The 18,324-nt window shown below is 46.1% G+C and overlaps 1 protein-coding gene across 1 annotated transcript; it reads right to left on the bottom strand.

Moving 5' to 3' along the window:
* Positions 1 to 263: 263 nt before the first annotated feature.
* On the bottom strand, positions 264 to 16,586 carry LOC311210695 (hematopoietic lineage cell-specific protein-like). Its single transcript, XM_084288789.1, has 15 exons — positions 16,493 to 16,586; positions 14,121 to 14,204; positions 12,565 to 12,638; positions 11,363 to 11,492; positions 10,499 to 10,609; positions 9,776 to 9,830; positions 7,855 to 7,965; positions 7,374 to 7,484; positions 6,614 to 6,669; positions 5,539 to 5,608; positions 4,967 to 5,103; positions 4,237 to 4,347; positions 3,445 to 3,748; positions 2,606 to 2,677; positions 264 to 2,217 (listed from the first exon to the last, which is right to left on the bottom strand). Exons 2-15 carry the CDS (start codon positions 14,202 to 14,204, stop codon positions 2,081 to 2,083), a joined length of 1,563 nt encoding a protein of 520 aa, XP_084144915.1. The 5' UTR covers positions 16,493 to 16,586; the 3' UTR covers positions 264 to 2,080.
* Between the last annotated feature and the right edge of the window lie 1,738 nt (positions 16,587 to 18,324).

Below are 18,324 nucleotides of genomic sequence, written 5' to 3' on the forward strand. Positions count from 1 at the left end.
TAAAAATAAATGTCATGCACATTTCCTCTTACCCTGCTTTCAATCCACTCGGCCTTTTCCTCATATCTGCAATAAAGGAGGGCTAGAAAGGAGGACCCTTTTCACTGTGTAAGGAATGGAGCCTACAACAGACACCTGACATGTGGTGGCATGAAAAACAGGACACAATTTTGATCATGTCAGAACAGAAGCAGTTTATTATTAGTGCAGTGCAGCAGAAGGACAGACTCTGCTCACATGAACTTTGTCCAAATGAGGCAGTTACAGAATTTATATACCTTTAGGTTATGCAACTTGTTCTTTTCCAACCTGTGCCAGCAAAGCAGGATAGGGGAAATAGCAACAAAAGGAGCCCCTAGCCTGTACATGAATAATTCACTCCCTTGTTAATTAAATCATGCTGGCTGGTGAGATAATTAGCTTCAAATAGTCCTTAACTAGTGAGGCCTGCAAGGACCTATGAGGAATAACTATTTCACTTCCATGGTAGGAAGTGGTGGCCTGACTTCAGCACAGAGAAGCAAACCACCCACCAGTACAGGGAAGCTGAACCAAATACTAGATGAAGGAACTCACCTTTATCACTGACTGTAAAACATGCTAGTCTTTAGGCTAGAGAAAAGCTGTGAGTCTGTTTATCTTGCACATGTGCGCTTATTTATACTGTCAGAGCTGTTAATAGGAAAAATGGAACTCAAAAATATACCATTCGCTGTATCCAGCAGCACTTATTCTGATTCATTTTCCAGAAGGAAAGGATCTCCCTAGAAGAACATTCCTCTGTTGGAATGCCTGGATGGCGACCAAAACAGTTAACATATTCCTTATTAAGTGAAGCCTTTTGGTATTTTTCTGTTGCTACAAGACATATTTACCGAAGTCATTGTTCTCAGAAAATAATCTAAATTTTATATTTCCTTTTTCAAAGTTTACCCCAGAAATAACATAGCTCCCAATAATTTTCTTGGCACACAGGGGAAAAACAAATAAGTAATCTACTACCTTAGCAATATTATGCTTCATCTTCATCGACCAACACACACTTGTCTTGTTTAATGGAACAGCTCATTACATCGAAGCTTATGTCTGTTTGCAGACAAACTCAGCAGTGTTCACTGTGAGGATCAGCTGTTCCTAGGTGTCAGCCCTGAATCTGCCCAGATAGCCCCAGCTCATATTTCTTTGCTCTGCACTGCAAACATACTGTGTCTTGCAAGTGGAAACTTCTTGGGAAAAAAGGCAAGTTCAGCCTTCACTGTGCTGTTTTCCCTTGACAACTGGGTAGGATGAAGTCCAGGGCAATAGCTCAGGAATCTCTTTTTCTACAGCTGTATTCTGGACTTAATCCTATGAAGAAAGAAGGCCTGTCAGATAGAGGTGACAAATGGCAATTCAAAAATAAAAGGTCCCTTCTGCCCTGACAAGATTAGTTATTTTTTCTTGCTGTGAATTGCCCTGATGAAACAGAAATGGACACACTTCTCTTGCAAGCTTTCCAGTTGACATATGGGACAGTCTAGACAGAAAAGATGTCATATCACATCCACATGTTCTGAAAACTGTCCCATATAGAACTGGATGGGAAACAGAATATAAATATCTGAGTGTGGGTGTCAAGAGGATGAAGCTGCTCTCTTTTCAGTTGTGCCCAGCAATAGGATGGGAGGCAGTGGGCACAGACTGAAGCACAGGAGATTCTGGCTGAATATGAGGGAGCACTTCTTTACTGTGAGGGTGACAACACTGGAACAGGTTGCCCAGAGAGGCTGTGCAGTCTCCTTCTCTGGAGATATTCAAAACTCGTCAGGATACCATCCTGCGCAATGTACTCCAGGTGATCCTGCTCTGTGGGGGGTTGGACTAGATGATCTTCAAAGGTCCTTTCCAACCTCGGCCTTATTGTGATTCAGAATCCATCCTGGGCACAGGCCAAACATCTTGTTAGAAACTGCCAATTTGCTCACTGATACTTCTTGCACGTAGACATGCCAGGCTGAGCCAAATTAAGCTAACAATATGTAGAAGGCTGAAGCAGACAGAGGCAGAAGTTTGGAATAAGGCAGCTTGGACAACGCTGGTCTCACTGCAGAAGCTTCACATAATTTGCTGGGAAGAGGCCTACTTTTCCCCGGCACTGACCCCGCCACCAGCCTTCATCTACCATCTCGATGTGTGTGATTGTGTCATCAGGATCAAAAGAAATTTCATCATCTCCATCTGCAAGAATTGATCAGAAAACAAAGTCACAGTGTAAAGATAACCCCAGAGTGAACTGTTTTAAACCCTCCCTTAACTCTGCCCAGGAGAATACAGAACAAGCAGGTTGATAAATCCCAGAGTTCATCTTATCCCATCTATTTCTACAAACAGCACAGATAGAACAGAGAAGGAGCAGGACTTCACAGATGAAAGATGAAGTGTCTATGTTCCAAACTAAGGTCTCATTCTATTTTTCCATGAGGAAGAAATTGAAACAACCAACTCAAAATCCTTTTACCACTGTTGATGGTATGAACAACCATCTCCCCACCCCACCTTGGCCAAATTCCCAGTGCCTCTCCTGTCAGGATGATTGCCTTTCCCACATCCTGGATGGCACACCTACCTCCTTGGTAATCATAGAGAGCCACAGCACAGGTCCCAGGGCTCTCCACCTCATAAACATTGTGCATTTCCCCTGCAGAAGACAGGATTGGTAAATAAGAAAGAGGCTGAAAGCAACCAAAAAGATCTGTTCAGTGCCACCCTCCACCCATTTGTAAGCCTTGGTGAGAACCATATCCAAACCCCATCAACAGGTAGAGGTGTTTTATGGCTCAAGGCATGGTGCAATTTGCCTCCGCTTCTGGAATGGGAGAGGAGAGGATCATAATGCTTCCTGTTCCTCCTTCCAAAACAAAAACAAAAACTGATGTAACTCCAGTTTGCCTCCTTTGCCATTTACAGTACTGGTGAATTTGAGATGGAAATATCAACAGTAGCCTATGCAATTTGCTCAGGTGCTTGGAGAAAGTCTACCTTGCTGCCTCCGCCCTTCACACCCAGGAGACCAGATCAGGTCTCATGAGCACCAGCATTTTGAGTGACAAACTGTGAATAAACAGGGATCCCTGTATCCTCAACACAGCACTGGCAATCAATTGCCAAGACACACTGCATCAAGTTAAAGAGCGTCAGTCCAGGTGCAGCTTCTTCAGAGCCCATGGCAGCCATCCTGCCCTCTTGCCTGAATCCTTCTTCAGCAAAGATACCTGCTGCCTGATGCAGCATCCCATGCAGCTGATTTTGCATCTAGGAGCAGGGCAAGGGGCTAGGAGACATAAAGTCTCTATCAGCATGGATTGTTAACTTGACCACAGAAGATTTCAGGACACAAAAGCCCTCTGGAGTCTGTCCCATACACCCTCTGATGCAAACAGACAGATACACTCTCTCTGTACTCACCCACACAGGGCTGGCTGGACGCCTCAGGAAGGATCTCCTCATAGTCCTCACCTCCGTCTTCTCCATGGTTGATGATGGTATCTGGCTTTCCCAAGGGTGCTGGCAGTTCCTCATAGTCAGCACTTGCACTGATGCCATCACAGTAGTCAGAGTGCTCTAGCAGCTCCTCATAGTCTCCACTGACATCCAAACTCTCACTGTAGATGGGTTGATCCTGGCTGGGAAACTTGCACAGCTCTTCAGCCAGATCTGCTGGCCTTGGTGGCAAAGTGGGGGGTGTTTCCTCATCCTCCCCTTTTGCCTCCTGCCAGGAGGTAAGAAAGTGACAAGAAAGTCAACTGGAAAGCATTCACTACAGGCAGCTCTACTATGACTGCACAGCACCCAATGCAAGCGAGCCCACTCCGCTGCATGTGTTTAGTACTACCATGACACAAATAGAACATCATCCACAAAAGGAACTCAGCCACTAGGTCTGGGCTGAACTAGAACCTGGGAGTGCTGAACACACTTTGATGACTCGTTTTTGAGCCTATCTCACATGCATAGCTACAGTTCACTCTACTGCTGCTGCAGTGACCCCACTCCAAGAGCCTGTTTTGCATGGTAAAAGGTGCTGTGCAGCCATATCCCATCACTATCCCAATATTTCCCCCTTACTCTTTGCAAAGCCTCTTCCATGATGTGGCTGCACCCTTCTTCTTTGTGCATGTCTACCTGTGAATCACAGTCCCCTCATAGGCTCGATCCCCTCTGCTCCCCTTTCTGGCTCCCCCCAGCCTGCCTCAGCACCTGCTCTCCTTGTGACACAGGCCTGTCTTGGACAGCTCTCTCAGGGACTCTTGCTGTCACAGTGGCAGGAACTGTCTCTCTGTGGTCCTTCTCTCTCTGTGGAATTTCCTGCTGGAGAAAAGTCATCACAGCTCCTCAGTCTCTTTCAAACAGGTCCATTCCCAACCAAGCAACTCTCAAGACAATTTTTCTCACACTGAAATCTGTTCCAGCTGCCATAAACCTGCTGTACAGACTGGACACCAGCAGGCCTGTAACTACTACTGGGTCTGCAGGAAGCAGACTCAAGGAGGAAATATGTTAGAGAGTGTTTTATTGAAGAAACCTTATCTGCACAACAAACATAGCAACAGCGCAATGCAGAAGGAAGTCTTTTAAATATGAAGGTTTGGGTACAATCTCCAGTTTGGAAAACCTTGAATACATACTGCTGGGATGGCAGTACCAAGAAGGTGCATATTGCATTGTGCTTGCCTGTCACTAGAGGCAAGGAGACTAGACCAAACTGCAGGGTGACATGGTTGGGTGCTCACACATCCTGATCTGTGTGCTGAACCAGGAAAAACTGAATAGCATGGCATTCAATGGCAGTCTCTGGCAGGTACAGGGAAGCTGTTTAGGCAAGAGGTCACTGTAACAAGATTTGGTAGAAGCAGATGGACCTATGTGGCCCTTAGGAAAAGCCTGTTTCACAAGCACTGGGGGACATGGGAAGATGGTCATTTCTCACCTTCTGCCGAGCTGCCTGGCACTCCTGAGCTTGACGTCTCACCCGGTCTTCTTCTGCCTGCCTTTTGCTCTCCTCGTCTGCCAATTTAGCCAGGTTTTCAAATCTTGACCGCAGGCTGCTTGTGCTGCTGGAAGCTGCTGTGGAGATGACAGCTGCTCAAGCCTTCCCAATGGCTTGTTAGACATTGGAACAGGCTGCCCAGGGAAGTGGTGGAGTCACCATCCCTGGAAGTCTTCAAAAGACGTTTAGATGTAGAGCTTAGGGATATGGTTTAGTGGGGACTGTTAGTGTTAGGTCAGAGGTTGGACTCGATGATTTTGAGGTCTCTTCCAACCTAGAAATTCTGTGATTCTGTGATTCTGTGATTCCTTTCCACCACCCCAAGCACCCAGGGTACACCTGGACCTCTGCCTCTGCCAGAGAAACTTGCAATACAGTCACCTTCTTCAGTTTTTCAACACAGGCTAAATCCACAGCCCACCACAGCCCCTGCCTGCCAGTGTGCTGCCACAAAGGGACCATGAGATTCACAGCTTCCCACCAAGCCCAGGACTGGTACACAATTATCTCACCTGCCTCCACTGGTCTTGTTTTCTCATATGAGGAAGTTGGACTTGCCATCTCGTTAAAGCCAGCAGCACTCTGCAAAAGGAAGTGTCCAGCTTGTTAGACAAGGCCAGTACTGAGATTCCACTAGATGGGTTTGGCTGTTGGTGACCACAAACAAGTCACAGCTTTGTTCCCAGCTATGTCTGCCTTCATCAGTAAAACTGCCACAGCTCTGTGGGAAGGGAGGCTGCTGACTGCAGTCCTGCTCTCCAGTGCCTCCCTGCACTGCCAGAAGTATCTGCTGATCTCCAGCCAAAGGCAAGGGCTGTTCCTATAGAGAGGCAATGCTCCAAAAACTTCTAAAGGCTATGTGGAGCCAAGCCAAGGAGGTTTAACAGTGGTAAGAGGACTCCTGTATGGGACAGGAAGGCTGGGCACTCAAGGCACGAACACTCACATATAATGCTGCAAACAACTGGGGTGATACCTGACAGTCCACCTCTTCCTGAGGTCCGGTAAGTGGTGAACCAGTCCCCTGCACCCCCAGAGGTATGTGGCATGGAAGCACTTCCCTGTTGAATGCACAACCGCAGCTGCACAACCATGAAAATGGCACTGCCCTTCATCAGGTCATTGCCTGCAGTATATTTACACAACAGCTGGGGCTGGAAAACTTTAAGGAAAAAATGTGTGTGTGACTATCTGAGATCCTGATGGCTTTATGAGGTGTGAAGAGATGGCTAAACTGTTAATTAGATGTATAGTACAGTTTAATTCTCTTAGAGAGTTCTTCACTGGCTCTACTCATAGTCACATCACTAAATACTGCCACAAGAGAAAGCAGGTGTGTGACTGGTCAGTCTGAGAGTGGAATGATTCAAAAGCAACTGAGAATGGAAAATATTTTTCCCTTCCTCCCTGTCTTCCCAGGCTGCATCCCTCTGTGCCCTCTGGCATTTACAGTTCCCTCATGCCTGCAATGGTTGTGCAGTGACCAGTGGGACCTCATCTCCATCTGGGAATTCTAAACTCCTGCAGCAGTGCAAAGAGCACTGACTAGCAGGAGGCAATAGTAAACTCCTGCATGCAGAGACTTACCTTATCTACCCTGTCCTTCTGGACCCCGTAGCGGCCTCCAAATCCTTTGGCATAGTCTGTATGGAAAAAAATGAGGCTAATTTATATTTTATATTTTATAGGCTCCTCTGACTTCAGCATGCTGTGACTAGCGAAACAAGTTAGTTTTGTCTTAAATTGAATGGCACAATGTCTGGTAGCTAGCTACCTGCATCTCATCACACAAGGACCTATGTAAATGAGGCAAAATGCTCTACATGGAAGATTTTAAGACTAATTTTTTCATTCCTTTCAGTGAAGTGCACTGCTGTTCACTACTGTATGATGGCAAATCTCCTTCCAAGTCACTGGGTCACTTCCAAGTGACTGGGCCAGTCATGCCATTTGAGTGCAGTGTAGCCTTGTTCACTGAAGTTAGATATACAGTGCTAGAAGCATTCAAGCCATTTCCTTCCCATTTTTTTTTCATGAGCTTATACAATCAGGACTGTACCTGACAAGAGAAAGCATAGCACAGTTGGAGAAACCTGATTCAGGCACTTGTATTCACATCTGTCACTGATCCAAACAAGCTGCACTCTAAACCCTATTCTGGCAGAGTTTATCCTTGTGCTTTGGGAGTTCACAGTGTCTCAGCTGCTCCACCTGCCTGCAATTCCACAATATGCTATACACATTCAGTTTATATCAGCTGGATCTCTGTCAAGTACAAACAGGTAGCTCTACACCTACATGTGCTTCAAGGAAATTATGCTGCCACAATCTGGCAGCATTGCTATACCTGTTTGGGATGCATGGGGTTGTACTTCCTCCTGATGGTCCCAGCCAAGAGCACTCTTGTCCTGTCGATCCCTCTGGACCCCAAACTTCCCACCAAAGCCCGCAGAATAGTCTTCAGTCATGGGGATCCAGACCATGGAATGGAGGTGAACGGAGAATGGAGGGAAAGAGAGAAGTGGTAGAACTGTGAGCACAGGCTGTTCTCACAGAAGCAAGGACTTGGAGAGAGATGATGACAGACAGGGAGCAAGGCCAGAGCTCTCCACTGGTGGATACATCAATAACCCCCCCTCCTCCTGGAGACACAACACCTGCAATCAGCATCTCAGCATAATCAGCATTGGGCATGCAACAATTCCCTTAGCATTCCACCACACATACAGCAGGTTGCAAGCACCAAGTACAGAACTACATGGCCCCAACAGGGATAGTCCCAAGCCCCAGTCCTGACACAGCCGCTGCAACTGGCTTCCCAAGCTCACCTTTCTGAGAGTCATGCTTCTCCACCTGGCTCTTGTAGTCGAACCCCACTGCTGCTTTGTCCACCTTGTCCTTCTCCACACCATAACGGCCACCAAAACCCTTGGAGTAATCTGGGGGGGGCAGAAATGACTGAGATTCTACCTCAGGTATGGGGCTGGTGAAGGAAAGACTGAAGATGGGGAGGAGCATCAGGGAGAAGGACAAGTAGCAAAGATGATGGACAACACTAGAAACAGCAGGCACTCGGAGAGAATAGAGTGGAGGACAGGGAGTACCGAGGGCCATTGAGGATGAGGGTCCATAGGAATGGATGTATGAGAGAAGACTGGGTCATACCAGCAAGAGCCCAAGAGCAATGGGCAGCAGGAGACATGTCATGCACAGAGGGCAAAGAAGGAAGGTAACATGCCAAATGCAGATGGGGAAGCAGTAGGAGCTCCAGCCATCAGAAGATGCAAAGCCACGACATGACTTAGGGGCCCTGAGTGCCTGGGTATCCACTCACGCATCTGCACAGCAAGCATCTCAACTTGTGGTCTGCCTGAACAGGTCTTTGAGTAAGCCTTTGAAATCACTGAAGAAATGGCAAACTTTTTTTGTATGGCTTATATTTGCCATAGTGGAGTCTCAACATCTACAAGGAAACCGCTGAGTCTGGATGCTGCAGCAAAGGCTGAAAGCCACATTTCTGGAGACATGCTACAGATCCTCTCAGTCTGTCTCTGTCTCTTCTAGAGAAGCCTAGCAAATTCAGCCTTATCAATCCATGAAGATTTTGCCCTAGAGAAACATGCATGAAAACATTTTGGATTCATGAATGGCTCTCAGAATAATATTCACTCAATTTCATAGAAGCTCAGTCACTTAAGGTTGAATAAGACCAGAAAGTAATTATTAAAATCTGTAATTCTGAGAAATTTCTTAAATTTTTCTCACTTCAACTATTATTTACTGATTAGACCATCACAAAACACACCTTTTAGGAAGTTGTCTTCAGCAAATATAGATTTTATGACTGTTACCTTGATGCTAGAGTTTTCAACATTGAAACATTTTTATGAAAAATAAAGCAAATACGCAGCCGTTCAGTGTAACTTCTCCTTGCCTTGCTCCAAACATTTTCATTTTGTCCTGAGTGATTTCTGTGGTTTTATACTGCCTGACGTTTTATGCCTACAATTTACTATGAGGCCTCTTATACAAGAATGTGTTAATGTAACACAATTTTGCTTGAGTTATTACTTTAATATCAGCTAAGAATGCCTCAAATCTTTTTCCTTCTTTTATAATTTCCTCTGAAAAATAATTACAACAGTCTTCTTTTCTTGGTAATGCAGCATTCTCCACATTTATGTGAAACAGTAACAGGCCTCGTCCTCTCTTCTTCTCTTGTCTGCAGAATATTTAACCTTTCATTTCAGTTCTTGCAACGTTCTTTCAGAATATAGCTGCTTTTATGTATATGTCAAAGTTTGATTGAATGATCTCCAGAACTCTGCAAGAGTTTGAGTGCTGTAAAAGCTTTTGTTTCCTTATCTATTGTTGTGCCTTTTCTAATATGCCATTTTTTTCAGAAATCATTTCTTATATCCTACAGTGATTGGGTACTCGCTGTAGCAGTTTCTCAGGAGGACTTTTAAAGGAATGGGATAATCAGCCATTTGTCACCAGGTGTGTGGGGGGGTGTCCTCTCTGCTCAGTCAGGACACAGCAAAGCATAACAGAGAGGCAAGAGGGATGTACAGCAGAAAGGTGGTTACAGGACAGCAGGCAATGGAGCCACAGTGCTGAATGACTGAGAATAGGAATCTGCAGACAGGAGGATAATAAAGGAGGTTGTTCCATAGCAGACAGCACAGGATATCGGGAGAAGAGAAAACGGGTGAAGCATTAAGGGACCAAACATGCCCATGGACTTGCCTTTCTGGGACGAGTGTTTCTCCACCTCACCCTTGTATTCAAAACCCAGTGCTGACTGGAACAAGAAGAGGGAGGAATGTCAGTCATCCTGGGGGCCAAGCCAGATTTCATCCACCCTCATCCACTGCCCTGGGGCCTGCCTGGGACCCTGCTCCCAGTCCTGTGCTCTACATGCAGATACATGGCCACTCCTCGTCTGGCAAAGACCTCCTCAGACTTGCATTCCCATTGTCCCTGTGGCAGAATGCCCAGGAATGCAACTCAGGTAAAAGGGCCATAATCCTGACCCCACAGCCTGTTAACTGGCAAAGCCTCTGGGCAGTGTCTGCAGGACTGCATCCTGCTGTCACTGGCCAGTCCTGCTGTGGCCAATCACTGCCCATGGCAAAGCTTGTGGGTTTGGAGATGAGAAACACCCCCAGCTCCCAAGAGCAGCGATGTCCATGACACAAACATAGTGCTGCCTCGATAGGACACTGCAGGCATATTAATACACACCAGAGAGCCAATCTGCATAAGTACGCTGCAAATTATCAGCTCTTGTCCTGCACACAAGAGGTGAGCTATGTTACAGTGGAGACCATGGTGCACAGCATACCTAGACCTACTCCCATCAGCACATTGAAAACTGCAGCAACAATTCTAAATGTAGTAATCCAGATTTTAGCAGCAGCACTCAGCATAGGCTGCAAAAACATACTTCAGTTGCTCCATTCAGCTCACCTTATCAATCCGGTCCCGCTGTATTCCAAACTTCCCACCAAAGCCCTGTGCTGCATCTGTCTGTGAGGAATGCTTCCCGACATCAGCGACATACTCATGGCCCATGGCACACTAAGGAGAGAGAAAGCATGGCATGAGCTCCTTGACACTCAGTCCAGTGGACTAACAGAGACATGGGCACCGAGTTGTTATGTCCTGTTGACAAAACGCTTGCGGCCATAAGGAGACAGGTCCAAATTGACTACAAGGCAGGAAGGTCCGGGTACGACTGCTCCCTTTTGGCCTCCTGGAAACTCCGCTTCTCACCCTGTCATCCTAGTACCATGCAAATCTACATGGACCACACAAACTGAATAATATTGCAGTCTTATCATCTCACTTCAGACAAAAAGGTATTAAAAGCTGAAAGCTACGGAGAGAATTATGATGATGATTAGCAGAAAACATAAAACATTTTATATGAGAACAAAGATAACAAAGACTATGGACCAGGGCTTCATCTGGGGGAGGTATGAGAGAGGTCTGTAACAGAGAATGTGAGTGGGGGATTATTATTCGTTATTTCTCCAAGCACAAGTAGGAAAGCACCTAATTGTTATGCAGCAGTTTTGAAACAAGCAGTATAAAGTCCTTCTTCACAGAGTAGTTAACTAAGGGGAATGTTGCAAGGAAGCTGTAGAGACAAATTATACAAATAGGTTCAAACACATCGTGGAAACAGACTATGGGCTAGATGGACATGTGTGAATCATGCCAGCTTTCCATTCCTTCCCTTCAGGGTCAGGCCAGAAGACAGGGATGCTGTCTCCTTGATGCAAAAAAGCCTCTTCCAATAAGCCCAGGGAAGTCCTCTACAACTGTTACCTTATCCATTCGGTCCTGCTCCGTTCCAAATTTTCCCCCATAGCCATAGGAGGCCTTAGGGCCAGTCTCCAGCTCCTTCTTCTTGATGACTTCATGTTCCTCTGACACCTTGCTCCTCAGCTGGTGGATGCTGGCAAGACAGTGTCAAGGCAAGTCACTGTGGGATTCTGCAGACCTGTGCATTCAGCTGGAGCAGCCGTGTGCCACTATGCCACACAGAGCCCCATGCACATAAGCACACTGTCAGCAGCCACCATGTGCCCTCAGTGGGCCCCTCTGTGTGGCAGTCACACCTGCAGCCACTGCCCAGTAGCTGGGAGGTGATGTTACCGTGGGGCTTGGCAAAGGACCCAGAGAAGCAGGATCAGTAGATGCACCCAGTCCCTAACCTGCAGTCCCATTCAGGACTTTCACATGAACCCAAGCTTTCCTTCTGTGTGCTGCAGTACTTCACAATGCACAAGGCAGTACCAAACGTCCCAAGGGAGCTGCTAGATAGGGGTGGCTTTGGAGACAGAAGGAGCAGGATGTCTTTAGGATCTTAGGAAGAACTTCTTTACCAAAAGGGTTGTTAGACATTGGAACAGGCTGCCCAGGGAAGTGGTGGAGTCACCATCCCTGGAAGTCTTTAAAAGACGTTTAGATGTAGAGCTTAGGGATATGGTTTAGTGGGGACTGTTAGCGTTAGGTCAGAGGTTGGACTCGATGATCTTGAGGTCTATTCCAACCTAGAAATTCTGTGATTCTGTGATTTTACCACAGCAGAACAGCCTCGGTCTGAAGGTATTTCACAGTTAACCCCCGATGGCATCACCTGCAGGCTGTGAATTTTGCTTCTGGTGCAACACAAGCACCTCAAAACAAGAGCCTGGGTGCAGCCGGCCGAGCCTGGACGGGCAGGCGGCAGTGCAGGGCGGCCCCGTGCGAGTGGCAGCGCAGCTCCACGGCAGCCGGCAGGCCGCTCACGCCGCTCCGAAACCTCTCTCGGCCCCCTTGTACCCATCGGCCTGGCAGACAGCCCGGGGCGGGCAGCGGGGGAGGCCCTGGGTTCCGCTCCGCCCCCGCCGCGGCCCCGCTGTGTACAAGCCCTTATTTGGCTGCTTTCGGCCCGCGCGCGAGGCCGCGGCGGCCGCTTCCCTTCACCGCCCGTGGCCGCGCTGACAGCCTGCCGCAGGCTTCCCGACCCGCCCGGCCGCGCTTACTCGATGTGCTCGGCGCGTCCAGAGCCCGCGATGGTCTTGGCCCCCCAGCGCTGCTCCTTCTCAGAGATGTCGTTCTGCAAAGCGAACCGCAGCCGTCAGCTGCAACCCCCGGTTCCCCGCGCGACGCCTGCTGTCCTCCCGGAGGGCCGCGCTCGCTGCAGCCTCGCCGGGCCGGGCCTGGCTTCGCCCGAGACCGGACGACCCGGGCTGGAGCGAGCAAAGGGGGCCCGGAAGGCTCCCGGGCACGGACAGAACGGGGCAGCGGGCGAGGCATAGCGCGGGCGGGCGAAGGTCGTCTGCCGCCCTGCCGGGCCGGCGCCTGGGGACGCCGGGAGATTCCTTCCCTCCTCTGAGGGAAGACCTAGCAAATAAAAGTGCTGTCGAAATCAAATGATTAAGAAAATATTAGAAAAACGCCAAAATTGACATTTTACTCAAGGTCGGCTGTTCTGCTTCAATTCTTGTATGACAGCACTTGTTCTGACTTTTTGTAGGTCTGAAACTGTATTTGACCAATTGAAGCATGAATAAACTCATTCCTAATGTAAAGCTAAAAGAAGTATATACAAAATAGAATACATGGTCTCATTCTGTTTGGGCTTATTTTAAATATATTCACAAATGGATGAATTAAGTAAAACAAAATAATTTTGATGTCACAGATTTTATTTTTTAACATTAGTAATTTGAGGCATGTGAGAAGGGGACTTTCTCTTTCATTCCAAGCTAGAATTTCTTATTGGAAATTACTAGGCAAGACTGAATCTTCAACACAGAGGGCACTAGTTGTGTCACTGGAGACTGTCCAGCAAAAAACTCTCTTGGAAAGGAAAATTTCACATAGCTCAGAGAGACCTGTGATGGTAAGGTACGGCTGGCACTCAGTACCACAAGGAGCAGAACTTTTCATGTTCCCAAAAGGTTTAGAAAAAGATTATGAAGAATGAGATGTTTTTGTCTTGAGCCATGAAAAGATAGTTTACATTGACCAAATACAGGAGACAACGCAGTGCAGAAAAATCTTGTGATGCCATATCAACAGGTGATAAAATTGTAAATGAAAGCTAGTGTTAATAAGTACTAAAAGCATATGGAAAAAAATAATCCTGTATCTGAACAACGATGGTTCCAAAATATTCATTCAGGAATGAGTATGAAGTAGGGAATTGCATGCAGTTATGTAGCAGAGTAGCAAATAAGGAATTGGCCAAAAGGCCAAAGTGTGAGTAACTTATTGGGAAAGAAATAGAGAATTAAAAAGAAAGCAAGTGTCATAACATTTTCTGAATCCATAGGGTTCTCACAGGCTGAGCACTTCTACGCTCTCACCATCTCACCTAGAGAATTACAAAAAATACAAGGAGAGAATAGAGCTATTTAGAGGCATGGAGCTGCACTTGTACTGGGTGACAATAAATACTGGGATTTTTCTATTAGGAGAAAAGACAGAGAAGGACAATGTTGGAATCCTGCACCAAGCCCTCAAGCACAGCTGACAAGCATGTGTCCAGACACAGCGGGACTCAGTGACGTGACTTTCTATACCAGACACTCACCACAAAATCGGGGTCAGTGTCCCAGTCGTCTCCCTGAGCCTCAACCTTCACCGACACATCGTGTCCCACGACTGCTTTCCACATCTGCACAGGGAATACATTTTGTCACCTGGGGCCTGGCATGCAGGCCCTGCTGGCTCGCTGCCATAGACCTGTCATATCACATGGACGTTTGGAGGCTACCTGCCTCATTGAGCTTGTATATTGCCTCATACAGCACAGGGCACCCCAAAATAGTTTCTCTTGAGCTCCAGCACCTCTTTCAGCAAAACACACAGTGAATCTAAGAGTAAACCACAGCCTTCTAGCCCACCATCTTCACAGTTAAACTGTATACTTTATTTTAATGCACGAATGCACGTTAGCACTAGCATCCAACTATCAGATTCTTTTTTTTTTTCTTTTTTCTTTTTTTCCCATCATATATTGATTTTCTGTGCTCTGTGAGGTTCTTCCATGCATTAACTTCCCTTTTGCTAACCACAGTCACAGGATCCCACTAGAGGCTATGGCTTCCTCTGCTACCACGATACAAAACATTTAATTGAGATTGAACTCCTGAAGTCTCCCGTTTTTCAAACTTTTAATCACTGCTTAGTGTGCTAAAGACAGTTCAGAGAAAAGTTGCATGTTGGTCTTACAATGCTGGTAGAGTGTGGTGTTTATGTCAGCTATAGAGTAAAAGCAGGAAATGAGGGCTAAAAGCATTAAGCGTGCATGGTGGGAAAGGCTGAAACTGCAGCAGTACAGCTCTTACAAGCTGTCTGAAGAGGCCTGGAGGAAGTGATATACCCGGGAAGAGGAAGTTAAAAAAACTAATGTGAAATCTAAAGCTCCTGAATTTCATTTTCAAGGTGACTGACAAAAGACGATGAAAAAGCCCCTCCCAAAAAACACAGTGTCTGCAACATGAGAAGCAGAAGAAAGATTACATGGCTTGCTGGTCCATATACAACAGCTCATTTTTATCAGAGCTCTCACTTCTCACGTCCTGTATTTCTGCCTGTGGTGTTGAGGAGCCCTGAATTGTTCTTACGGTAGCCCAAAGAAGCTTTTCATTAGGGTAGAGAGAAAGACTGAACAGGATGTGCAGCATTGTGCCTGTGAGCCCTGTTTCACACCACTGCAAACATCCCATAAAATAGTGAACAAACCAACAGGAGGGAAGAGAACTGTTCTTTTCTGATCCTCATATCACAGCATATTTTTATTATGTGCTTCTCAACAGTACCAACTCCTCAATCCCACAACAGGACAGAAAATAAACTAGTACACAAGCTGACCCCATGTGCCCAAGACTGTTGCTTTCTGTGCAAGCAAAATGTTTATCATGAACTGGGAATGTATAGTCACAACAGCTGAATGAATAACCTTCCAGCCCAGCTCATTGCCCTGAGTTAAATTGTCCAGACAGCACTGAGAGATCAGGGAGCAGACAACAGGAAATGAAAGAGCAGAGCAGGGACGAATCTTTCATTTGGTTAAAAAAAGCCAGTCAGGCTAAGCTAAGGCAGAGTATTTAGGACCTAGGTAGGTACTGTGAAGATCTGACTTTAGGCCTTCCCCAGGTTGCACCTGGAGTTAAAAAAAAAAAAAAAAAAAAAAAAAAAAGTGTTATACTCCAGAAAACAGAAAACAGGAGGCCTGGAGACATACTCTGTGCTTCTGTGCTCTGACAACAATCCTATGACAGAACATAGCTACTAGCAAACAGGTGAAAAAGAAAGGTTGATGTGGCCAACATAGCACAATCTAACAATATATTTCATCTCCTTTTCCTCTGCCTAATTTATTAGCATCTCTCACTCCAAAGACTTTTAAAGTTTGTGGCTCATTTTTGTTTGTGTTAGAACAGCAGCAATAACAAATTAACACAGGGCTGTTCAACTCAGGGCAGCTAATATGATCAGCCAACTCTAATGCAAGTGGTTTAGGGTTTTAAATCCTACTGTAAAAGGTTCTTGACCACTTACTCTCCAAAGCCACCCACCAGGCATCTTGGGAACCATAACAAACCACAGTCTGTAATCACACCACAGGACTCCAGGCAACCTCTAAGAGATGTACTACCAAGAGCAGAACATCAGTCTCATCAGTTTGTTCCATTCTTCCCCCAGAAGCATCCACTACAGCACAAATACAGGGCTACCACTTAGCACAGTTGTACCGGATTTGGAAACTTGTTTTTTTAAAGCCTCAAACACAAAAGCAACAATGATGACAATGAATCTATGATTCTAGGACCAAGGAGCAGAGACGTAAATACTGAGCATAATCAGCTCACACATGCTGGGTCAGGAATCTGCTCTCTCTGCCCACCAAAGTACTACTTTTGTTGTTGATCACTTTCCACTCTCAAAAGCCAGTCTTACCTTAAAAGGCCCACTAGCTCCTGCTGGCAAACTTGCTTCTTTTTGTCCCAGCACCTGATGCTAGTAACAGCTTCTAGACTTCCGTGCGTTCTGGGTTCCTGTTTTAACTTCAGCTAACTTCACTTCCTGTGTCCCAGCCCCCAACTTTGCTCAAGTAATGAGCACCAAAACCTGCTCTAGGGTGCTGCAGTTCCCTCACACACTGCCTGTGCTCTGGAAGGCTGACGAGGAGTATACACAGGATACAAATTGCTCCATCCATGTGTAGGGCTTAAGGACGCATGAATTTCTTAGTGTGCAAAAAGAGATTGTGATCTCCAGAGTAACATCTGCTCCACAGACACACACACACACAAAAATAAATTAAAAAAAAAAAAATCTGACAGAAAAGTACAAGAAAGAAAAATGTCTGAAGCCATGGGCTTGACAATTACAAAGAGATCCCAAGAAAGCAAACTGGTGGTTACAGAACTTGTTACAATGCTTGGATCTGTACTTTACAGCCCTATCAAAAATCCATATAAACATATATCATAGAATTGTATCATAGAATCATAGAATGGCTCAGGTTGAAAGGGACCTTAAAGATCATGTAGTTCCAAACCCTCCCTGACATAGGCAGGAATGCCACCCACTAGATCAGGTTGCTCAGGGCCTCATCTATCCTGGTCTTGAACACCTCCATGGATGGGGCATCTACATCCTCTCCGGGCAACCTGATCCAGTGCCTCACCACCCTCTGAGTGAAGAATTTCTGCCTAACCTCTAATATAAATCTCTCCTCTTTCAGTTTAAAACCATTCCCCCTTGTCCTGTCAATATCTGATTGAGCTGAGTTGCTCTCCATCTTTTTTATAAAAAGTCCGCCTTCAAGTACTGAAATGCTGTAATGAGGTTACCCCCGGAGCCTTCTCTTCTGTAGGCTGAACATCCCCAGCTCTCAGCCTGTCTTCGCAGGAAAGGTACTCCAGCCCCTTGATCATCTTTGTGGCCCTCCTCTGGACTCGCTCTAGCAGATCAACCCTTCTTGTGCTGGGGGCCCCTAAGCTGTACACAGTACTCCAGGTGGGACCTCACAAGGGCAGAGTAGAGGGGGACAATCACCTCCCTCAACCTACTGGACACTCTTCTTTTAATGCAGCTCAAAATGCAGTTGGCCTTCTGGGCTGCAAGTGCTCATGTCAAGCTTTTCGTCCACCAGAACCCCCAAGTCCTTCTCCACAGGGCTGCTCACAATGAGTTCTTCTCCCAGTCTGTATTCATGTCTCTGATTGTCCTGGCCCAAGTGCAGCATCTTGCACTTAGACTTGTTGAACCTCATTAGGTATGTGCATATATATGTACGCATACACATAAATGAAAGCTCTTCCAGGTCAAAAAATGTAAATACTCTTAAATAGGAATATGGAAAGGATGTAGTTAAAGAATCCTAAGCACTTAAAGACCAGACTCTTCAGTATGTTGCTCAGTGGTGGGAAGTGCACAATTTTGGAATGACTAACATGAATTACACTGGTTCAACACCAAACTTCTCAAACCAAAACTACCTCCTTTCCAAAGTGTCAAGTGATGCAAGCGCTTGCACAGTCATTTCTACTTGACACAATGACAAGATACTTGGGGCTTTTTGCTTAATCAAAAGAGTGGGCGGGACACATGCATCCACAATGGGAAGAAACAAAAGGCTGAAACATTCAAAACAGGAATCATCAGGTAAAATTCTCTCTTTCATTAGATCAAATCACAAATCTATTAGGTCTGTCTATGATTATCAGATTAGGAGATTCTTCTGAGGTTTTATTCTATTTATTTATTTTAAGCTCTAACCGTTC

This window comes from Netta rufina (assembly GCF_964035555.1).
Source record: "Netta rufina genome assembly, chromosome: 1".
NCBI lineage: Eukaryota > Metazoa > Chordata > Aves > Anseriformes > Anatidae > Netta > Netta rufina.

Excerpts from the sequence above, each read along its gene's own strand:
- LOC311210695 (XM_084288789.1), bottom strand. The coding sequence starts at position 14,204 with ATGTGGAAAGCAGTCGTGGGACACGATGTGTCGGTGAAGGTTGAGGCT. Across the intron at positions 12,639-14,120 it reads ACACTGACCCCGATTTTGTG|AACGACATCTCTGAGAAGGA; the intron begins GTGAGTGTCTGG and ends TTCGCTTTGCAG. Across the intron at positions 6,670-7,373 it reads ACCCCATGCATCCCAAACAG|ACTATGCCAAAGGATTTGGA; the intron begins GTATAGCAATGC and ends TTTTCCATACAG.